The sequence below is a fragment of the Oryctolagus cuniculus genome, chromosome 12 (assembly GCF_051225735.1).
Source record: "Oryctolagus cuniculus isolate XC-2025 breed Fujian yellow rabbit chromosome 12, ASM5122573v1, whole genome shotgun sequence".
In the NCBI taxonomy this organism is placed as follows: Eukaryota; Metazoa; Chordata; class Mammalia; order Lagomorpha; family Leporidae; genus Oryctolagus; species Oryctolagus cuniculus.
In genome coordinates this window covers 87,367,824-87,392,391 of record NC_142878.1, presented here as the reverse complement: position 1 = coordinate 87,392,391, position 24,568 = coordinate 87,367,824, and the positions used below count along the sequence as shown (strand labels likewise).

General features: G+C 43.3%; 1 protein-coding gene across 19 annotated transcripts in view; it reads left to right on the top strand.

Annotated features, from left to right (window-relative positions):
• Positions 1 to 24,568, top strand: part of CSNK1G1 (casein kinase 1 gamma 1) — a 211,151-nt gene that overhangs the window by 170,649 nt on the left and 15,934 nt on the right. For 14 of the 19 annotated variants that reach the window (XM_070054371.2, XM_002718121.6, XM_051821873.3 and 11 more), the window contains one exon: positions 14,619 to 14,729. The exons of the other annotated variants lie outside the window; for them this stretch is intronic. In XM_070054371.2, coding sequence (XP_069910472.1) covers positions 14,619 to 14,729 — 111 coding nt within the window. The remainder of the gene's footprint in view (positions 1 to 14,618; positions 14,730 to 24,568) is intronic. 19 annotated transcript variants of the gene reach the window in all.

Here is a 24,568-nt window from a genome sequence, read left to right as displayed (position 1 = left end):
GGAGAAATAGATCTTCCATCCATTGGTTCACTTTCCAGATGGCTGCAACAGCCAGTGCTGGACCAAGCCAAAGTCAGGAGCCTGGAGCTTCCTCTGGGTCTGCCTTGTAGGTGGCAGTGGCCCAAACACTTGGGGCATCTTCTGCTGCTTTTCCCAAGCCATTAGCAGGGAATTGGATCAGAAGTCGAGCAGCCAGGACTTGAACTGGCACCCATATGGCAGCAGCTTTACACCATAATATCAGCCCCTATAACTATCTTCTAATTTGGCAACAAAGGTGTTTTCTCTTTTTTTGAAGATTTTATTTAGTTGAAAGACAAATTTACAGAGAGAATGGGAGAGAGAGAGAGAGAGAGAGAGAGAGAGAGGTGTTCCATGTGCTGGTTCAATCCCCAAATGGCTGCAACTGCCAGAGCCAGGAGCCAGGAACTCTGGGTCTCCCACGTGGATGCAGGGACCCAAGCAGTTGGGCCATCTTCCACTGCTTTCCCAGGCACATCAATAGTGAGCTGGATCAAAAGTGGAACAGCCAGGACTCAAACTGGTACACATGTGAGATGCCAGCACCACAGGCCAGGGCTTTAATCTGCTGAAGGCCCCCCAAAATTCTTGACTTCTACAATTGTTCTCTTCCATCCACCTGTTCTTAAAAGCTAATATACAGTGTAGGTGAGGGCACTATTAACTTTGCAAATTGTTACAATAGAAAATAATTTGAAAAACTTACTATATTTTCTGGTAAAATACCTTATTAGAATCAATTATAATGAAACAACCCAGAATATAGGTTAATTTATGAGCATAAAATTGTCACAACGGGGCTGGCCGCTGTGGCGCAGTGGGTTAACTCCCTAGCCTGAAGCTCCGGCATCCCATATGGGTGCCGGTTCAAGTCTGGGCTTCTTCCAGGCCAGCTCTCTGCTGTGGCCAGGGAGTGCAGTGGAGGATGGCCCAAGTCCTTGGGCCCTGCACCCCATGGGAGACCAGGATGGCTCCTGCCATCGGATCAGCGCGGTGCACCGGCCGCTGTGCGCCGGCCGCGGCAGCCATTGGAGGGTGAACCAACGGTAAAGGAAGACCTTTCTCTCTGTCTCTCCTGTCTCTCTCTCTCTCTCATTGTCCACTCTGCCTGTCAAAAAAAAAAAAAAGACTGGGCTGCTCCTCTTCCCTATCTAGCTCTCTCCTATGGCCTGAGAAAACAGTAGAAGAAGGCCCAAGTCCTTGGGTCCCTGCACCTGCGTGGGAGACCCAGAAGAAGCTCCCGGCTCCTGGCTTTGGATCGGTGCAGCTCTGGCCATTGTGGCTATCTGGAGAGTGAACCAGCTGATGGAAGACCTTTCTTCCAGTCTCTGCCTCTCTCTATAACTCTGTCTTTCAAATAAATAAAATAAATCTTTTTTTTTTAAAGAGATAATTCCCCATTAAAAAAAATTGTCACAGTGTCGGAACCCACATTTAGAAAGGATCCACCCTTCCAGCTGCAGAGGACTGACCACAGATTCACCTCACAGCCTTTACTGAATACACTGAGTTAGAGTGTACTGCATACATTTATTTATTCAGCAGAGTATTATGTAGGTCCGTAAAATAAAAGTAAGAAAAACTTCTAGCAACCTGAAATTATTTATGGTTTACATAGTAAAGAAATGAGAATACAAAATTATAAATGTTTCATGATTGCTGAGAGAGGAGGGGGGAAATGAACAAAACTAAGTGGAGCAATAATTCCAAAATATTAGCAGAAGTGGTATTAGAAGTGGTAGTATTCTGTCATATTTTTCCAATATCTCTTTTTTTTTTTTTTAAAGATTTATTTATTTATTTGAAAGTCGGAAGTACAGAGAGGCAGAGAAAGAGAGAGAGAGGGAGAGAGGTCTTCCATTTGCTGGTTCACTGCCCAACAGGCCACAATGGCTGGAGCTGCCCCGATCCAAAGCCAGGAGCCAGGAGCTTCTTCCAGGTCTCTCATGTGGATGCAGGGGCCCAAGGACTTGGGCCATTCTCCACTGCCTTCCTAGGCTATAGCAGAGAGCTGGATTGGAAGTAGAGCAGCTGGGACTCAAATCGGCCTCACCTGCCACGCCACAGCGCCAGCCCCTCAAAATGTCTTATAATTAAGTTTTATTTATATAATAAAAATGCATTTCAATAGAAAATGTATGGAAAAAAGTAGCAAGTGAATTCAGAATCCTCATTCATGTTTTTAGACTAGCTTAAAATTTAAAACACGCTTCCTTTCATTTCCCTTACCTTTTTTGCTCAGTGAATTCATAATCAATGCTGTTGTTTCTAATGGATTTTAAAAGCGTAGGGGAGGGGCCGGCGCTGTGGTGTAGGGGGTAAAGCCGCTGCCTACATTGCCAGCATTCCATATTAGCACTAGCTTTGAGTCCTGGCTGCTCCTCTTCCAATCCAGCTCACTGCTATGACCGGGGAAAGCAGTAGAGGATGACCCAAGTCCTTGGGCCCCTACACCCCCCCAGGAGACCTGGAAGAAGCTACAGGCTCCTGGCTTCAGATTGACCCAGCTCCAGCAGTTGTGCTATTTGGGGAATGAACCAGCGAATGGAAGATCTGTCTGCCTCTGCCTCTCTGTAACTCTGCCTTTCAAATAAATAACTAAACTTAAAAAAAAAAAAAAAAAAAAAAAGTGTAAGAAAACAACCTATAAATAAGATGGAACAAAAATAATGAAGACCACAGAATAAGACAGTATAAAGGCTGGACAGACAGTAAAAATCCATTTACACTGCAGAAAGAATTTTACCCAGAAAGGATACAGAATCCTGCTAGGAAAGCATAAAATTTTCACTAATGTAGGAAATTTTCCACTCCCCAGATGGCTGCAATGGCTGGAGCTGGGCCATTCTGAAACCAGGAACCAAGAGCTTCTTCCCAGTCTCCCACGTGGGTGCAGGGGCCCAAGGACTTAGGCTGTCTTCTGCTGCTTTCCTAGGTGTATTAGCAGGGAGCTGGATCAGAAGTGGAGCAAGCAGGACTTGAACTGGTACCCATAAGGGGTGCTGGCACTGAATGTAGTGACTTTACTGCTATGCTACAGCACGGGCCTCCCTCCTTTTTTTTTTTTTTTTTTTTTTTTTAAAGAAAACGTGCAGCAAATCTTTTCATGTTTTGAAATCTGCAAAAGGAGAAAATAAAATCTGGCCTTGGGAGAGATCAAAAGGTATTGACTAGTCACAGCCAGTGTTTTTTCAGCTACCATGACTCAGCAAATCTGAGCTGAAGCCCTGCTTTGTGAAAGTATGTCCTGTAGATACTAAGATAGGTAGTCCTTGTCCTCAATGAGCTGACAAGTAGATAGAGGAAGTGGCCAGATAACCAAGGCAGAACAGATAAAGAGTTCTAGGTCACACATTGCTATCACGTGGGATTAGAAGGAAATATTTCAAATAATCTGAGCATGACAAATTGTTTCCTCAAAGAAACTGCATTTGAAGTGCTGTTAGAAGAATTAAGTGGTTGGGGCTGGCACTGTGGGGTAGCAGGTAAAGCTGCCACCTGCAGTTCCGGCATCCCATATGGGCGCTGTTTGAATCCCGGCTGCTCCACTTCTGATCCAGCTCTCTGTTATGGACTGGGAAAGCAGTAGAAGATAGCCCAAGTTCTTGGGCCTCGGTACCTGCATGGGAGACAGGAAGAACCTCCTGGCTCCTGGCTTTGGATTGGTGCAGCTCTGGCCGTTACGGCTAATTGGAGGAGTGAACCAGTGGATGGAAGATCTCTCTCTCTCTCTCTGTCTCTCTCTCTCATACTCACTCACTCTCTGCCTCTCTGCCTCTCCTCTCTCTGTAACTGTGACCTTCAAATAAATAAATAAATCTTTAAAAAAAAAAGAATTAAGTAAGAATTAAGTGATGACAAATAAGAGCATTATAAACAGAAAGAATACATAAGCAACAACAAGTATTATATCTAGTCCAATTTTGCTAAAATGTATGATGTAAATAATGAACTTCAGGAGACAGAGCTGGGTTAATGGGTTGGAGCTACTGGAATGAACTACTGGAATTCTGGGCTGAAGGGTTGATGCTTAATTCCAGTAGGAGTAGGAACTGCTTTTCAACAGAGAGGTGGTAATGATGAAAACTTTGTTTTGGAATTCTTTTGGCGCAGAAGGTGATAGCATTCTACAGCCAGTGTGGAGACCAGTAAGAGGAGAGTGAATTCCCTCCAGAGGTAAAGGGGGCCCAGATGGGCTATCGTGGTAAAAATAAAATAGAATTGCAAAATGCTGCATGGAAGCAGTCTGCCAGAATTTGCAGCCCATATATATGTTAGGATTCAGGGAAGCTGTTACTGAGATTTTTAGCTTGCATTTTCAGGAGGTAGGTGAGGCTGGAGATGGGAAAGGTGGGACTTGTCTAGAGTTTGAACTTAGGCTTTTTGTATTTGAAATTCTAGCTGTGTATTCTACCTGAAAATATCTGGCAGGCTGAGGATGGTTCTTAAGAGACAGTCTAAGAGATATTTGGGAGTTAAGGCTTGGAAATGACACTGATGATAATACCTAAAGAGCTTCCTTGTTCTGGGTAGATCTGCCCAGCAACTGTGTGGTAGAGTCATGAGTCTAGTGGTTTACAAGCTTGGTTTAGTCTTATCCTGGGTTTGAGCTTATCCCAAGACTTCAGCCAAAGAACATTTAACCTATTTGGGGTCTCAGCTTTCTCAAATTTAAGCTGTGAAGAGCAGATTTGTATCATGTTGTTCACTGTTTTTACTCCCTAACACTTAAATTAACATCTGAGATAGATCATACTTCATAAATAATTGTATGAGTGAATGAATCTATCAAGTGAAGGGCATAAATAAAATAAGATATTGGGGCTGGCAATGTGGAGGAGCTGGTAAAGCTGCCGCCATCCCATATGGAAACTGGTTCGAGTCCTGGCTGCTCCACTTCCAATCCAGCTCTCCGCTATGGCCTGAAAAAGCAGTAGAAGATGGGCCAAGTGCTTGGGCCCATAAACCTGCATGGGAGACTGGGAAGAAGCTCCTGGCTCCTGGCTCCTGGCTTTGGATTAGCACAGCTCTGGCTGTTGCGGCCATTTGGGGAGTGAACCAGTGGATGGAAGATTCTCTCTCTCTCTCTGCCTCTCTCTGCCTCTCTGTAACTCTGCCTTTCAAATAATAAATAAACAAGTTTTTTTTTTTTAAATCAGGTACTTATGTTACAAATATTTATTTAACTGTCCATGATAAAAAAGTTTTAAACTTTTCTTCCTATTTTCTGTTTCCACAAAGAGCCAATCTGCCTCTTTTTTGGTAGCCAGAGTAGGTCTGAATTGTCTGCTTAAGAGGATAGATGTAAGAAAACACAGAAGACTTTTGCTGTGAAGAAAGTTCCCGTGATAATAATAGTTCTCCTCAATCACAATGGGAATCTGTTGCCTTATATTTTGGGAGAATTTTGCTTTGCTGATCTGTGTTATACGTATATGGAGTTGAATACTGTTCTATTCATAGATACAATAGTAGATCCCAAACATGGTTCCCAAAGAGCTGTATTTAAGTTTATGTTAGATCTGCCTTTTATTTTTCATTTTTATTTGAAAGACAGAAGGACTCCAGCATTGTGGTGTAATGGGTTGAGCCGCTGCCTGTGATGCTGGCATCCCACATGGGATGCAGTTCAAGTTCCAGTCACTCCACTTTCAATCTAGCTCCCTGCTGATATACCTGGGAAAGCAGCAGAATGTGGCCCACATCCTTGGGCCTCTGCACCCACATGGGAGACCTGGAAGAAGCTCCTGGCTTCAGTCTGGCCCAGCCCCAGCTCTTGCAACCATTTGGGTAGTGAACCAGTGGATGGAAGATCTCTCTTTGTCCCTCCCTCTGTCTCTTCCTGCTCTCTAACTCTGCCTTTCAAATAAATAAAATAAATCTTTAAAAAAAAAGAAAAAAAGGAGAGTTCATTCCTCAGAAATATTAGCCAGGGCTGGGCCAGGCCAAAGCTGGAAGGAAGTAGGGAACTCAGTCCTGGTCTCCCACACTGGTGACAGGAACTGAAGTATTTGAGTCATCACTTGCTGCCTCCCAGGCTGTGCAGTAGCAGGAAGCTGGGTCAGAAGCAAAGCAGCTGGGACTCAAACCAGGCACTCTGATTCGGGGTGTGGGCATCCCAAGTAGCAACTTAGCCACTACACCAGATACCCTCCTCCCTGCCAACCCAAAACATTTTATTCTTTGTAATTTCCTGTTAGATGGACTATTCTATGTAAACTCTCTAGTTTGACTAGGAAGGGAAATGAGGATCCAAGATCAGCAAAGTCAACCCCTCATCTTTCTGAAGGAAGCTTGCATTTAAAGTAGTTCAGTAGCCCATAAACATGTAGAAATAAGCAAAATTTAAAAAGAACAAATCATTTAGTTCTAAAGAAACTATGCCTCCAAACGAAAAAAAAAAGTGGTTCATATTTATTTGCATGCAGATGCCAAGGGAATGTATTATGCTTTAGTACTATCATGCTCACTGAATAATGAATAAAACTTGTTAGGAACATAGGTTTTCCAAAGAGGAGATCAGCAAAATTGCTAAGTAGTCAAGGTAATCAAAGATCTTCATAAAATGAAATATTTGTAAAATTTTTAAAACAGGTCCAGTAGCTATAAACAAAAGCTGGTTAATACTCTGTTTCTTTCCTTTTATGGAGTATTGATTAGTTCTCACCAAGACTCAGGACTCTCTAGTTGAAGGGGCAAATGAGTTAGCTTTCTTTTGACTTGTGTGTACTTCCCTAGCATGTCATCTACTACTGTCTAGCAGGAGCACAGGCAGAGGGATTGCTGCCCACCCTGGCTCTCCTCCACATAGAGTTTAGAGTTCAGTGCAGGGTAGGACTGCCCTCCTCAGGCCTGGGATCTTAACTCAGAGGACATTGAAATGAACAAGTGCAAAACTAATACTTTCTTAGCTGCTTCTGTCCTGTCACCTTGTCACTGCTACTGCTGCTTAGCTCTGCTGTTAATTTTCTGTTCCACAATAAAAGTTTTCTAATGTCTATGCACGTTTCATTTTATATTTCAGCAAATATGTGTTTATAGTTCAGCAGACCATGTGTTCTGAGCTATCTCCTTATAGGAAGAGACTTGGTGAGTCTGGAGTAGTCCTAACCCCTAGGAGAGTATCTTAGACCATTCTGAGTGAGAATAGGGCAAGGTTTGAAGAAAGGGTGGTTACTGTGGTTTTTCTAAGCGCTTCACAGAACTGAAACTCCTGTCTCCATGGGCTACGTAGTACTGATCCTGAGACGACTCCTTCCCTGCTTTTGCAAGTGCTTTTTTTTATTTTGTTGTTTCTAAAATTGTGTTTATTTATTTGAAAGGTAGAGTTACAGAGAGAGAGAGGGAGAGACAGAGAGAGAGAGAGAGAGAGAGAGAGAGAGAGATCTTCCATCTTTTGGTTCACTTCCCCAAATGGCCACAGATGCCAGAGCTGGTCTGATCTGAAGCCAAGAACCAGGAACTTCATCCGGGTCTCCCTACGGGATGCAGGGGCCCAAGAGCTTGGGCCATCCTTCATTGCTTCCCCAGGAGCATTAGCAGGGAGCTAGCTGGATTGGAAGTGGAGCAGCCAGGACTTGTACTGGTGCCCATATGGGATGCTGATGCCACGGACAGCCGCTTTACTCGCTAAGCCACAGTGCTAGCCCCTGTAAGTGATTTTTTTCTTTGAAGATGTATTTAATTACTTGAAAGGCAAAGGGATGGAGAGGGAGAGGCAGAGATCTTCCATACACTGTTTTACTCTCCACATGCCCACAACAGCCAGGGCTGGGCAAGGTTGAAGCTAGGAGCCAGGAATTTCATTTGGGTCTCCCACATGGATGGTAGGGACCAAAGAAGTTGGGCCATCATCTGCTGCCACCCAGGTGCTTTAACAGGAAGCTGGGTGGGAAATACGGATTCAAACCAGGTACTCTAATAGCGAATGCGGACATCCCAAGCAATGACAACCTGATTCACCACAGCACTCGCCCCAAGGATTTTTAAACATCCTTCATATATGATCAAGTATGTAGAATATAGGAAATCACTATTTGCACAAGTGATAGATCACATGGAATAATCCCTGTCTGTCATGGAAAAACTGGTTGTCTCATGAGCTTAATCAAAGGAAGTTTTTTAAAAAAAATATTGATTTATTTATTTGAAAGGCAGAGTTACAGAGAGGGAGAAGAAGAAAGGCCTTCCATTTGCTGGTTCACTCTCCAATTGGCCACAGTGGCTGGAGCTGGGTTGATCCAAAGCCAGGAGCTTCTTCCAGGTCTCCCACGTGGGTACAGGGCCTTCTTCTACTGCTTTCCCAGGCCATAGCAGAGAGCTGGATCCAAAGTGGAGCAGCTGGGAATCAAACCAACACCCATATGAGATACTGGCACTACAGGCAGCAACTTTACCTGCTACGCCACAGTGCCGGTCCCTAAAAAGAAGTTTTTAGTTTTGTTAAAGTATATACTTTTTTAAAAAATATTTTATTCATTTATTTGAGAGGTAGAGTTACATATAATGAGAGGGAAAGACAGAAAGGTCTTCCCTCAGTTGGTTCACTCTCCAGATGGCCGCAGTGGCTGGAGTTTCGCCGATCTGAAGCCAGGAACCAGGTGCTTCCTTCCGGTCTCCCATGCGGGTGCAGAGGCCCAAGCATTTGGGCCATCCTCCACTGATATCCCAGGCCACAGCAGAGAGCTAGATCGGAAGAGGAGCAGCCGGGACTAGAACTGGCACCCATATGGGTACTGCCGCTGCAGGTGGAGGATTAAGCTACTGCACCATGGCGCCGGCCCCTAAAGTATATACTTTTAATACTTTGTCAGCTTCTTTTTCATTTCTTACCTGTCAGGGTCTAATATTTCAAAAATTATTTCTTGGAGATGGCAGATAAAGCCACCACCTGTGAAACCAGCATCCCATACAGATGCTGGTTCATGTCCTGGATGCTGCACTTCTGACCCAGCTCCCCGCTAATGGCCTGGGAAAAGCAGCAGAAGATGGTCCAAGTGTCTGGGCCTTTGTCACCCACATGGGAGACTCAAATAAAACTCTTGCCTCCTGACTTCTGTGTGGCCCAGAGCACTGGCCATTGCAGCCATCTTGGGGAGTGAACCAGCAGATGGAAGATCTCTCTCTCTCTCCATCTCTCTCTCCATCTCTCTCTCCCTCTCCCTTTCTCTCTCTCTCTCCAGCTCTGATTTTCATATAAGTAAATAAATCTTTAAAAAATAATTTCTCTTTTTTTAAAGATTGATTTATTTATCTGAAAGGCAGAGAGACAGAGAGAGATCTTCCATCTGCTGGTTCACTCCCCAAATGGCCACAACAGCCGGGAGCTGGGCCATGCTGAAGCCATGAGCTAAGAGCTTCTTCCAGGTCTCCCATGTGAGTATAGGAGCCAAGTACTTGGGCCATCTTCCACTGCTTTGCCAGGCACGTTAGCAGGAAGCTGGATTGGAAGTGGAGCAGCCAGACCTCAAACTGGCACCCACATTTGATTGGTGACACTGTATGTAGGTGGCAGCTACTATGCTACAAAATAATAAAAATTTCTGAAGATGCTTCCTTTGCCATTCTTCCTGCCCCATTCTCTTCTCCTCCATCTTATCCCTACCACATTAAAAAAGAGAGAAGCCAGCGCCGTGGCTCACTAGCCTAATCCTTACCTGCAGCGCTGGCACTCTGGGTTCTAGTCCCAGTTGCAGTGCTGGAGTCTGTCCTGGTTGCTCTTTTTCCAGTCCAGCTCTCTGCTGTGGCTCGAGAGTGCAGTGGAGGATGGCCCAAGTGCTTGGGCGCTGCACCCGCATGGGAGACCAGGAGGAAGCTGGCTGTGTGCCGGCTGTGACAGTCATTCTGTGGGGTGAACCAACAGAAGGAAGACCTTTCTGTCTCTCTCTCTCTCTCTCTCTCTCTCTCTCTCACTCTCACTCTCACTCTCTCTCACTGTCTAACTCTGTCAAAAAAAAAAAGAAAGAAAAAAAAAGAAAAAGAGAGAAAGAAATTTGTATTTTGGAATTGTGATGAGACAGAATGTAAACTAGTATATTTGTTGTTAACCTTTTGATACTGTTCAGTCTCTGTTCTTACCAACTGAAGTTAAAGGCAGTATAGAGGCTAGGAAGACTGACTAGAGAGACCCCAGGTGGTTTTTCTTTTTATTAGATGGAAGCTTTTGGAATATTTTTCAGAGCCATAAAGTGATGTGGATGAAGTTCTTTGTAAATATAATCAAAATAAAATTTTAATTAGCTTTATGTGATGAATAGGATTTGATTATTAGTTTGCTACGAGAGAAAGATGTTTGCCTTCCTTGTGCACTAGAATAGTGGCTTTATCTCTAGTAAGAATTTGAAAGAATTTTCAAGCCATAGATGAGGGTGATATCTGAGATGTTTTCAGGCTGTTTGCCTCCCTTCTTGTTAGTGCTAGTCTCCCTGCTGCCTGTGCCTTCATCAATCCCATCAAATGAGACATTTGTTTCCTTTGCTGTAGGCACAAGTGGTGATTTTCAGTCTGTCACCAGTCTTCCATGACTTCTCTCTCTTTTTTTTTTTTTTTTTTTTTGACAGGCAGAGTGGTTCACCCTCCAATGGCCTCCGTGGCCGGCGCACCCCGCTGATGCAAAGGCAGGAGCCAGGTGCTTATCCTGGTCTCCGATGCAGGTGCAGGGCCCAAGGACTTGGGCCATCCTCCACTGCACTCCTGGGCCATAGCAGAGAGCTGGCCTGGAAGGGGGGCAACCGGGACAGAATCCAGCGCCCCGACCGGGACTAGAACCCCGTGTGCCGGCGCCGCTAGGTGGATTAGCCTATTGAGCTGCAGCGCAGCCCCATGACTTCTCTTAAGTATTATTTTGTTAGCTTTTCATTTGAATTTATGTGTTGCTGGGTTGCTGCTTGCTTATTTCCACACTCACCTACTGCATAGTAAAAGAAGGATTTCTGTGCAGGAAATGCAATCACAACTGAAGATTTTGAAGTGCTTCCCCAAGGAGTTACCTCTGCTTGAAATTCCTGCTCCTGCCTTTGGGGACGTACACACTCCGTGTGCACCTCTGCCTTTCAAGTAATGCAGAGAGATTGACTTTGCTGAGTGACCCTTGTATCCATGGACCTTGACTGCTTTTTAGATACATGTGTGTGCATGAGTAATCTTGTAGAATGAAGGGTTTACACACTGATCTAACTAGTTGCTGTGCTGATCGTGCCTAATCATAACCCCTGTGTGCACAGTGGTGCCTTTCATGGTTCACTCCGCAGATGGCCAAGACTGGGCCACACAGCAGCCAGGAGCCTGGAACTCCATCTTTGTCTCCCATGTGGGTGGCAGGGAACACAAACACTTAGACCATTTTCCACTGCTTTCCCAGGCACATTAACCAGAAGCCAGTTTGGAAATGGAACAGTGGGGCTTGGTGTGACCTTCCTGTATGGGATGCCCGTGTTGCAACCTGTATACAGCAATGCCAGTCTCAAGCTTAGTATTTTAATGAAAAGTACTTTCCAAAGTAATAAGCCAAGAATCCTCAGATTCACCTCTGGCACTTAGTTTGGCTGTTTTCAGCAGATGCAGAAACCTTTGGAAGGTAGTAGTATGGTTAGTGTGTTTTTCCTTTGTCACATTAAAGGTGTTTATGAAGCACTGTGGAATGTTAGCATAATTTTTCTGTCCTTAAAAGATAAATAGCACATTTCCTTGAGTATGGAGATGGAACATGACTTTTAACTCTTTAAAAATGTTTTGCAATTTTTATTTAAGCAAAAATTTTAATTCTCCCAACAAAGTATTTAGCCAGAATTAATATAAACAAGTATATAGTTCTGTGAATCAGACAATAGCATCAAACCAGAATTCTCATGTATATTTAATTAAAATGGAAATAATAATACCCAGGGCTTTCTTCATCTTTGAGTCATGAACATATATAATGAATGTATTTCTTCACACATTTTTAATTTTATCTGCCTGAAAAACAAATACAAAAATAAAGAATGTTTACGAGAAGTAATTGTATTGAGTGCATACAACTCAAAAGCATACTGAATATATTATAAATGGACATTTTTAAGCATTTAAATTTTGGGAGAACTGGCAGTATTGAATAATAATTTAGGAGCCTAAAAATTCTACTTAATATTACAAAAAATAAAGTCCTAGAGAGAACTGCAGAGGCCATCTCTAATAGATAGTAGTCATAGATGCTGCTTGTAACATCAGAAGTACAGATTTCCTCTTGGATTTCTAGTAGTCTGCAAAATGAGATTGAATGTTCTAAGGATATAGTCACTGTCAGTGAATTTGAATAATGGTATGATTTTGTTATTTTCCATGGTTGATTTTGGAAGATAAAACATCTGAACCTGTGTTGGCAGAAATAATTAGGAGGAGGGGATATTTGGAGTAGCTCTTGTGTGACTAGCAGTATACAAGCAACCCCCTTTTTCTAAGATTGTATAGCAAGCAAGTTAATATAGCTGCCTTCTGAGAATATGCTTATTCCCTGAGGAAAATCAGAAAACATGGCCGATCCTTTACACCGTTCTTACCCATGTGACTTCATATTCTATTAATAAGGATGAGTAAGTTGTAGCTTGTGTAGAAGGCTCTGGTTTTTATGGGAAATGCTTTTAGGGTGACTTGTGGATGAACTCTAAGAAACTCATCAATGAGGTAACTGAAAGGGGAGAGTGAACATAGGTTTGGAAACCATCATTTCCTCTTCCTTTTCTTCTTTATGGAATGCAGCATTTACAGTTGTGAACATTCTGTGATTGATAGGCTCCTTACTGGTTGTCATGCAGAACAGCACTCTCACACCCAACCCCTGCTGCTGTTTATATCAGCAGCAATTAAAATTTGATTTACTAATCCCTCATTGCTGCCTCCCCAACTACTCATTTTTCATTTTTGTAGAGCCTTAGGGTTGTTACAGCTGAGCATCATGATGTTAACGCCTCCTCAGCCATCTGGTACAGGGGAGGAGGCACCTAAACAGATTATTCAAAACAAAAGTCACATATGAGGGAGATGAGAATAGTATGGAATCTAAAAAACAGGTAAAGAAGGAATAAAGAGAGCCTGAATGACAGCAAAGGTGAAAGCAGAATTTCAAAGAGTTTTGTTTCTTTTTTTTTTTTTTTTTTTTTTTTTGAGATTTATTTTTTTATTGGAAAGGCCAAGTTCGAGAGAGAGGAAGAGACACACAGAGAGCGAGCGATCTTCCATCTACTGGTTTACTCCCCAAATTGCTGGGACAGTTGGGGCTGAACCAGGCCGAAGCTGGGAGCCTAGAACTCCATCTGAGTCTCCCACATGGGAGGCAGGAGCCTAAAGATTTGGGCCATTTCCTGCTGCTTTTCCAGGCACATTAGCAGGGAGCTGAATTGGAAGTGGAGTATCTGCGCCTGAATCAATGCCCATGTGGTACTGGCATCACAAGCAGCAGATTAACCTGCTGCACCACAGTACAGGCCCCCAAAGAGGTTTTGAATTGAAGGTCCTCCTTTTGTTGAAAAAAGATCTGCCTTTCACTTTGCAGGAAAAAAATAATTCATAGTAGCCATGTCAGTGACTTATTTTAATTCTAAACTAAAGACAATTGTGAGAAACTGGAAAAAAAAGGCTCGTAACCTAATTTTTTTTTTTTTTTTTTTTGACAGGCAGAGTGGACAGTGAGAGAGACAGAGATAAAGGTCTTCCTTTTGCCATTGGTTCACCCTCCAATGGCCGCCACGGCTGGCACGCTGCGGCCGGCGCACCGCGCTGATGCGATGGCAGGAGCCAGGTGCTTCTCCTGGTCTTCCATGGGGTGCAGGGCCCAAGCATTTGGGCCATCCTCCACTGCCTTCCCTGGCCACAGCAGAGAGCTGGCCTGGAAGAGGGGCAACCGGGACAGAATCCGGCGCCCCGACCGGGACTAGAACCCGGTGTGCTGGCGCCGCTAGGTGGAGGATTAGCTTATTGAGCCACGGTGCGGGCCTGTAGCCTAATTGTTATCCCCTGCCTTTTTATATTGTTGACATCTGAACCTGCTGTTAAAGGGATACTTTGTTCATTCTTTTAGATAAGAAAGCTTATTCTTTATTCTTTGCTCATTTTTATCTTAGTAGAAAGTCTCCTGGAGATTAATGTTGAGAATAATAGGCTCCCTATTTAGGGAAAAAAACATACTATCTTGATCACTAATACAGGAGTTTTCTTTATTGACTACTGTCTACTCAGATATTTAATCAGTGAAATTATTTGTAAGGAGGACTGTTCCTTTGTCCAGCAGTCTGAACATTCTGAATTTGATCTGCTTAGTGGCTACTGAAATTTTACTAATATGGGAGCTACAAGTTGATTCTAGCTTTTTGTTTTCTGCTTTGGTGATCATTGCTTTTCTGTGGGTAAAGATGATGTGCTGTAGACTTCATGTGTTGGCACGTTAGGCTGAGATGAATGTAGCCATGCTAACTGTTTCTCAGTGCTTTGCAACGGTTGTTTGTTTAAAATTCAAAACAAAAACAAACCCCACAGGACTCTAATGTACTTGATTTTGTTATTGCTTGCTGTTGCTTCACCTTTCCTTCCATATCTTGCTCTCATGCTTCCTAATGCCTGAGCAGACTGTGTCGTCAGACCGCCGAGGAGAGTGGGAAGTCCAGCCCAGCCGGCAGACCAATACCTCATACCTGACGTCTCACTTGGCTGCAGACCGCCATGGGGGATCAGTGCAGGTACTACTGCTTTTATTGCCTCTTCCCAGCCTTCTTAGCCTGGCTGTTGGAATGTTGACTTGCTTCAGGAATTTGGGTTCCTTAGAATGGAAATTTATAGCAAATGTGAGCTGCTTTTATGGTTATCTGAATATCTGCATGTTGATTTCTGTCCAGGTAGATTTGGGGAAGAGTCACTTGTTGAAATGATTGCTTCTCGTCATTGACTAAGAAACATCTGTATAATTGCTAATTCTGATTTCTGGCTAACCTAGTCTTATGATCTTGATCTACTCACGATAAATCATAAAAAGTAATTTTTGGATAGAGAACTGCATTCATGGCTGATGCCATGATGGTACTAGGGTACTTTAAAAAATGGAAAAATGGAATTAAAAGTTAAGCTTGGGAGTCGGAGTTCAACCTCAGAGTTAAGATACCTGATCCTACAATCCACATCAGACAATCTGGGGTCAATACTTAGCTCTGACTGGCGACTCCAGCTTCCTAATGAGAGCCAAGGAGGCAGCAGTGATGGCCCATGTAATTGAGTCTCTGCTGTCTAATGGGAGACCTGCATTGAGTTCTCAGCCCAGCCCCAGCTGGTTCAGGCATTTGGGAAGTAAACCACCAGAGGGAATTTCTCTCTTTGTGTGTGTGTATATCTCTCTCTCTGTCTGCCTCTCAAATAAATAAATCTTTGAAAATAAAAAAAGTAGATGTTTTTTTGATATAGAAATTTTTGAAACTCATGCATAGTGGGCTTTATATACATATTTTTAATAAAATTTATTTATTTATTTGAGAGGTGGAGTTACAAAGAGAGAGGAGAGACAGAAATGCCTTCCATCCTCTGGTTCACTCCTCAAATGGCCACAATCGCTGCAGCTGGGCCCATCTGAAGCCAGGAGCTTCTTCTGGGTCTCCCACATGGCTGCAGGGGCCCAAGTACTTGAGCCATTTCCCACTGCTTTCCTAGGCCATACCAGAGAGCTGGATCAGAAGAGGAGAAGCCAGGATATGAGCCAGTGCCCACATGGGATGCTGGCACCGTAGGTGGAGGCTTAGCCCACTATACCACAGCGCTGGCCCTTGTATACACATTTTTTTTTTTTTTAACTTTTTGAAGACCCTTCAGATGTCCCTTTGCATATGATGAGCTGAGAATGTCGTTTGATGTTGTTTCAAAGTGATACCCAAAAAGTTGGCTTTTTTCCTTTTTTTTTTCCTGTAATAAATGTGGCTTGGAATGTTATTTCTGGACTATCTAGAATCTCTTTCTCTGTTTAGAATTAAGACCATCTTGTGGGGGCCGGCACCATGGCTCACTTGGTTAATCCTCCGCCTGCGGTGCCGGCATCCTATATGGGCACTGGGTTCTAGTCCCGGCTGCTCCTCTTCCAGTCCAGCTTTCTGCTGTGGCCCAGGAGGGCAGTGGAGGATGGCCCAAGTGCTTGGGCCCCTGCACCCACATGAAAACTGGGAGGAAGCACCTGGCTCCTGGCTTTGGATCAGCGCGGCACCAGCCGTAGCGGCCATTTGGGGAGGAAAGACCTTTCTCTCTCTCTCTCTCTCACTGTCTGTAACTCTACCTGTCAAAAAAAAAAAAAAAAAAAAAAAAAAAAAAAAAAAAAGACCATCTTATATCTCTTAATTTCTCTAATATGTGACTGTTCTAGTTACCTTTTTTTTTTTTAAGATTTATTTATTTGGGGCCAGCGCTGTGGCCCAGCTGGTTAACTCCCTGGCCTGAAGTGCTGGCATCACATATGGGTGCCAGTTCTAGTCCTAGCTGCTCCACTTCCGATCCAGCTCTCTGCTATGGCCTAGGAAAGCAGTGGAAGATGGCCTAAGTCCTTGGGCTCCTGCACCCGCGTGGGAGACCCCAAGAAAGCTCCTGGCTCCTGGCTTCAGATTGGGTCAGCTCCGGCCATTGCAGCCACTTGGGGAGTGAACCATCTTTTAAGATTAATTTATTTATTTGCAAGTCAGATTTACACAGAGAGAGGAGAGGCAGAGAGAGAGAGAGAGAGAGAGAGAGGTCTTCCATCTGATGGTTCACTCCCCAATTGGCTGCAACGGCCAGAGCTGACCCAAGTGAAGCCAGGAGCCAGGAGCTTCTTCAGGGTCTCCCACATGGGTGCAGGGGCCCAAGGACTTGGGCCATCTTCCACTGCTTTTCCAGGCCATAGCAGAGAGCTGGATCAGAAGTGGAGCAGCCAGGACTTGAACCAGTGCCCATATGGGATGCCAGCACTGTTGCGGTGGCTTTACCCACTACACCACAGCACTGGCCCCTCTAGTAATCTTAACCTAAATATTTTCCCATACTGATAAGTGAAATACCTAGTTGAGGCACACAGTCAACCTAAAGCTACCAAACGTAAATTGGGACACAGTGACAGACAGGCCTTTTGCATATAGAAATGCGTCTTTCTAGGCTGAGCATCTCCTGTATGCTTTCACAACAGTGAATGTCTGAAAGGGCTTGTGACTTTCAGTTAGGAGGTGGTTTTGGCCCCATAATGACCTCAAGGGAGCATCTGTGGTAAAAGTGATGCATTTAACACATAGACATACTTTTACACTCTCCTAAAACACATTAAAAGAATGGTAAAATAATTTTCTTCAAAAAAAAAAAAGTAAGTTCATATAAGGATGAGGGAAATAGGACAAAAAGCAACAGCAACAACACTTTTGGGAATTGGAAAGCAGATGTGCAGTTATATGATTTAGGAGTCCTGAAAAATTGGAATACTGAACAGGGAGAGGGAAGTACTAAGAATGTGCCTCCTATGATTGGAGGAGAAGAGTAGAGGACATGAACTAAAATGAGGAGGACTAATCGACTATGTAAGAAGCCACTGTTCCTTAGATGCACTCACTTTCCCAGCAAAGACCCAAGATTTATTCTCTGGAGAGGGTGAAATGGGGGTATGTGGACTTGGGGATTTGAGTTACCATTAGGGGCAGGTACAGTACTGAGAAAAGGAGTAAAGGTATGCATCCTGCCTGCTTGCACCGTTTAGTGCTTCAGAATGCTAATAGCCAGGTCTCTGCCTGCCAAGCAAGAGCTTGAAGGAGTAGGTTCTGGGAAATCTGACTAACCTAAAAGAAAACATCTGGAAATACCGAGAACTGGGTTTGCCGATGAAATGGCCCTGCCAGATCACCCTGCGGTACGGTATACGATTGACAAGTCCAGTGTGGACTCAGAGTACTCATTTAACTGTGCAGTCCCCCACTTTTCGATACAAACAGGCAGCTGGCTCATCAAGCTTCTAAGGAAAGCCTTTAATAAGAAAGAGGCCAAGGCGAACAAGCAAACAATATTTTAAAAGTAATACTATTTAGAAAGGAATTTTTGGGACCTATGCTGTGGTATAGCATGTAAAGCTGCCCTCTGCAATGCCAGTATCCCATGTGGTTGCCAGTTTGTGTCCCACCTGCCCCGCTTCTGACCCAGCTCCCTACAATGGTCTGTGAAAAGCAGTGGAAGATGGCCCAAGAGTTTGGACCCCTGCCACCAATGTGGGAGACTGGATGAAGCTCCTGACTCCTGGCTTTGGCCTGGCTCAGCACTGACCACTGCAGCCACTGGGGAAGTGAACCAGCAGACAAGAGATCTTTCTCTTTGTCTTTCCCTTTCTCTCTGTGACTCTGACTTTTAAATAAATAAATAAATCTTAAAAAAATACAATAAGGGCGCATTCATCATAAAACAGTAGCATGCAATTTAAAAAAAGAGAGGATCAGGAATTAGCATAACTTCTGCTGAATAGCAATACTAGAAGGTAGAATTATTTCCAACTTAGAATTCTATATACTCAAACTCTGTATCAATCTAGTATGAGTATAGAATAAAGATGTCTCCAAAACTCTATACTCAGAAAAATCTACACTTCTAATGTACCCTTTCTTTTGAAGTTACAGAAAGATGTGTGTTATTAAAATGAGTGACTGTAGCAAGAAAGGAATATGGGGGTCCAGGAAACAGATCCAACAAAGGAAAGAAGCAAAAAGGAATCCCCCCAAAACTGGTAAAGTTAGGAGATTCCAGGTTGACATCCATAGCCTGTCCCAAACAGAGGTGGTAAGAAGGCTTTGAGAACAATTTCATGAAAATGATGAAATGGTTAGGATATTGGTGTGTCATAATGTCTTGAAAGAAACTATTTAGATAAACAATAAAAAGTTTGAGTAGAATTAGTGATGAGAAATTAATGTATTAAAACTAAGAAAAGTAAATTTTAAGAAACAATTATTCATTTCAAGAAAAATGAAAATGTACACAGAAGGAGAGCTAACCAGGTATACTCCATAGCTCAGTTGCAATCTTTTTTTTCTTTTCTTTTAAGATTAATTTAATTTATTTGAAAGGCAGAGTTAGTGAGAGGGAGAGACAAAGAGATCTTTGTCCACTGGGTCACTCCCCAAATATCTGCGACGTTCAGGTCTGGGCTAGGCCAAAGCCAGGAGCTAGGAATTCAATCCAGGTCTCTCATGTGGGTGGTGGGGGCCCATCCTGGGCCATCCTCCATTGCCTTCCCAGGCTCATTAGCAGGGATAGGAAGCAGAACAGCTCAGCATCGTAAGTGGGGAACTTAACCTGCATGACAATGCTGGCCCTGGAGTCATTTTTAAGCAGTCATATTGTGAATACTAAGAATTGATCTGGTCAAATTATAGTATAATAATGGAAGAAGGGCCAGTATTGTGGTGCAGTGAGTTAATAACGCTGCCACCTACGATGCCAGCATCCCATAAGAGCACCAGTTCAAGTCCCAGGTTTTCCACTTCTGATCCAGCTCTTTGCTAATGTGCTTAGGAAAACAGTAGAATATGGCCCAAATCACAGGCCCCTGCCACTCACATGGGAGACCTAGATGGAGTTCCAGGCTCCTGGCTTTGGCCTGGCCCAGCCCTGGCTATTGCAGCCACTTGGGAAGTGAATCAGTAAATGGAAGATCTCTCTGTCTCTCCCTCTCTGTATCTCTGCCTTTCAAAAATAGATAAATCTTTTTTTTTAAATACTCACTTTGTATTTAGGAAAATGGAAAAAAGAAAAGGAATAATTCTAAAAGTGAAAACACCTCTTAGTCATGCGTAATTGGACAGGTTAGTCTGTTGTAGATACATTCCTAGAACACTGGATAGTCATTTGGACAGTGCTTTCTGCTGTACACTGTGCAGTGCTATGTTCAAGTAGATTGGTGCCAATTAGAGCACTCTGGCAGCATTTCTGGAAAAGGCAACTTCCTATAAATTAAGTTTTACCAGCTTCTTTGGCCTTTAAAGAGAGGACAAGCAGTTGTATTTTACCTAATATTGTGTTAAGCTCTGCTCCTTCTATTACATCTGCCTCTTGGGGCACATACTGTTTTTAGCCCCAATTTTGGTAAACTCCTAAAGGCTATCCTTTTTGCAAATAAAATCAGTTATAACCTTTGGAGCACAACCGATGTCCACACACTTCTGTGTTGTATCACTTCCTAAAGATAATGTGGTGAAATTGTGCTTGACCTAACCTGGATGACCTGCAGAACCCATGACCCTGGGAAGGCATACTGGTGAAAAGTTTGTTTTGATAAAACACATGGATACTCCTGTTGCAACCTATTTATAGGCATTCTTCCATGGTTCCCATTCCTCCAGTATTTCCACAACTCTTCCACATGTGGGAGGTCTAAATACAAGAAGGCAATATATTTTCCTCTTTGAAAAAGATTAAAAGTTGTTTAAATTAAGAAATATGGAAAATGGGGCTGGCGCTGCGGTACAGCAGGTTAAAGCCCTGGCCTGAAGCGCCAGCATCCCGTATGGATGCCAGTTCATGTCCCAGCTGCTCCACTTCCGTTTCAGCTCTCTGCTGTGGCCTGGGAAAGCAGTGGAAGATGTCCTAAGTGCTTGGGCCCTTGCCGCCACATGGGAGACTGGGAAGAAGCTCCTGGCTCCTGGCTCCTGGCTTCAGATTGACCGGGCTCCAGCCATTGTGGCCATTTGGGAAATGAACCAGCATATGGCGTGCACACGCTTGCGCGCGCACTCTCTCTCTCTTTGTAACTCTGCCTTTCAAATAAATCTTAAAAAAAAAAATAAATAAAGGTCGGTGCTGCGGTTCAATAGGCTAATCCTCCGCCTGTGGCGCTGGCACACCAGGTTCTAGTCCCAGTCAGGGTGCCGGATTCTGTCGCGGTTGCTCCTCTTCCAGTCCAGCTCTCTGTTGTGGCCCTGGGAGTGCAGTGGAGGATGGACCAAGTGCTTGGGCCCTGCACCCGCATGGGAGACCAGGAGAAGCACCTGGCTCCTGGCTTTGGATCAGTGCGGTGTGCCGGCCGCAGCGCACCAGCCGCAGCGGCTACTGGGGGGTGAACCAACAGGAAAAGGAAGACCTTTCTCTGTGTCTCTCTCTCTCTCTCTCACTGTCCACTCTGCCTGTCGAAAATAAATAAATAAATAAATAAATAAATAAATAAATAAATATGGGACTAATAACTCAAAAAATTTTTTCACTTTAATTTTAATGGCATTAATATTTTTCCCAAAGAAACCTTTTAAGGAATATAAACTTTATGCATTTTATGAGTATAACTTTAGGAAAATATTGATTTTTCCTACCATACCTACCCTCTCACCAATGCTATCATCCTTCCTTCTCCTCCCTCTCACATTCCCAGTCCCATTGTCCATTAAGATCCATTTTCAATTAACTTTATACACAGAAGACTAACTCTGTACTAAGTAAAGAGTTCAACAATTTGCATGAGAAAAGCAAAAACAAACAAAAACTTTTTCTTGACAGTTGGGAGAAGAGCTGTTCAAAGTCATTTAATCTTGAAGTTAATTTCACTTTTTTTAATAAACATAATTAACTTTAAAGAAGCACCCAAGAATGATATATCTTTTGTGAGCACTTATGTGTGACGTCAATAATCACCTGAGGCTCTTGGCATGAGCTGTTCAGGTTATGGAAGCCTTTTGAATCCATAAACTCTGTCAGTATTTAGACAAGGCCATAAGCAAAGTAGAAGTTCTCTCCTCCCTTCAGAGAAAAGTACCTCCTTCTTTGATGACCACTTCTTTCAACTGGAGACTCATTCACTGAGGTCCTTCATGTAGGACATTCTTTGCCACAGTGTCTTGGTTTTCTATGCCCGAAATGGTTTTGTGGGCTTTTCAGCTAGATCATAATGCCTTAAGAGCTGATTCTGAATAACTCAAAATGTTAAGACTCCTAAAACGATTACCAATAATAAATATTGATGATCAAATTAATAGTACCTCACCTTAGTCCTTTTCTAATGGATAGTCTATATATTTTTTAAGATTTATTTTATTTATTTGAAAGAGTTACAGAGAGGCAGGTCTTTCATCCACTGGTTTACTCCCCAAATGACCACAGTGGCCAGAGCTGAGCTGATCCGAAGCCAGGAGCCAGGAGCTTCTTCCGGGTCTCCCATGTGGGTGCAAGGGCCCAAGGACTTGAGCCATCTTCTACTGCTTTCCTAGGCTATGGCAGAGAGCTGGATCAGAAGTGGAGCAGCCGGGACTTGAACCAGTGTCTATATGGGATGCTGGCACTGCAGACCAGGGCTTTAACCCGCTGTACCACAGTGCTGGTCCCCAATGGATAGTCTATAAAATAGTAATTACTTTGTGTGGTAAAGGGAGAATATGGGATTAGTTTTAATAGTGATTACAGTAAAATAAATGTCAATATTCTAGGTATACAATAAAGTTTATTTTTGTAATGAAGTTATGCTAAAATTCCAATAAAATCTAACATTTTAATATCTAACTTTATTGATAATTTGTAAAAATTATCAATAATTATCTTGTAAAAATCATAAGGCTTTTTATAGATTTTTCAAATCTCTTTTCTTGATATCATTATATTTAACTGCTATAGTAATGATGAAGTAGATAGAGCCATGGGCTATTATAGGCTCTGTCTTATGGAATTAGAAAATAGGGCTCAAAAAGGGTATTGATGATAGAGCTGGACCCAGAATCCTCCTGTCACCTAGGCTAGTATTTGTTCCACTGAAAATCTAGGCAGTAGATCCATAGTTTAGTAAACTGTACCTCCCACCTGAAATACTTGAGCATATGCTATGAATCCACCCATTCATAGCCATTTATCCCCAAGCATGTTTTAAGTGCAGTTCATTTTATGAGTAGATAGATGATTGGTGTAAGGTTCCCATTTGTGCCTGATTCATCTGAGACCAGGATGTCTGTCTAGACTATAAAATGGAAATTATCTCATTTTCCCTAGATTACCTATAGACAGTGCTTATTGGCCAAGTAACAATTCATAGAGAGGAAAAATTAGAAATTACGAGTCATGTGAAATACTCAGAGATTGAGAGTCACCGAATAGTTCTTAGTGATGATGCTTATTATTGCTTCATTTATGTCAGTAGAAACCAAGAGAATTTTTTTAAAGAATTTATTTAAAAGGCAGAATTACAGAGGGAAGGAGAGAGAGGGTAAGAGAAAGAAAAGGATAATCTTCAATCTGCTGTTTCACTCCCCAAATGGCTGCAACAGCCAGGGCTGGGCCATGAGCTTCATCTGGGTCTCTTATGTGGGTGCACTGGTCCAAGCACTTGGGCCATCTTTTGCTGCTTTCCCAGAGGCATTAGCAGAGAGCTGGATCGGAAGTGGAACAGTTGGTGCCCATTTAGAATGCTAGTGCTGTAGACAGTGGTTTAACCTGCTGTGCCACTGTACCAGCCCCAAGAAATTTTCTTTAACATCTTTTCCAGTTTCTGATCTGTTCATTAATTTATTGTGCTTTCTCCTATAGCCCTTGTACTCAAAGAATGAACTCATGGGGCTGGTGCTGTGGCGTAGCAGGTAGAGCCACAGTCTGCAATGCCGGCATCCCATATGGACGCTATTTGAGTCTTGGCTGCTCCACTTCTGATCCAGCTCTCTGCTGTGGCCTGGGAAAGTAGTGGAAGATGGCCCAAGTCCTTGGGCCCCTGAACCTTCGTCGGAGACCTGGAGGAAACTCCTGGCTCCTGGCTTCAGATCGACACAGCTCTAGCCATTGCGGCCAATTGGGGAGTGAATCATCGGATGGAAAACCCCTCTCTTTCTCTCTCTGTCTCTCCCCCCCCATCTTCTTTCTCTCTCCTTCTCTCTCTGTGTAACTCTTTCAAATAAAATAAATAATCTTTTTTTTTTAAAAAGAAATAGAATAGTATTAGAGTGAGAAACTATGGTTCTTTTTTTTTTTTTTTTTTAAGATTTATTTTATTTATTTGAAAGAGTTACAGAGAGAGGGAGAGCAGAGAGGTCTTCCATCTGCTGCTTCACTCCCCAGATGGCCGTAATGGCCAGAACTGTGCCGATCCAAAGCAGGAGCCAGGAGCTTCTTCCGGGTCTCCCACGTGGGTGCAGGGGCCCAAGCTCTTGGCCATCTTCTACTGCTTTCCCAGGCCATAGCAGAGAGCTGGATCGGAAGTGGAGCAGCTCGGACACGAACCGGCGCCCATATGAGATGCCAGCACTTCAGGCCAGGGCGTTAACCTGCTGCGCCACAGCGCTGGCCCCGAAGCTATAGTTCTTTAACCTGTAAACCTTCTCAACTTTTTGCTTTTGCTGCTTTCCCCCCAACTTTTTACTTTGAAATTTTCAAATCTAAAGAGTTAGAAGAGAAACACAATGAACCTCTGTATATCCTTAACCTAGGATAGCAAATGATTAAGATTTTTTGCCACATTGGTTTTAATTTTTCCTCTGTGTGCATGCATGTGAGGGAATGTTGGGGGTGAGGATGGATATACCTGTGTGTTTACATGCCAAACCATTTGAAAGTAAGTTACCAGTATCATTACAACTTATTCCAA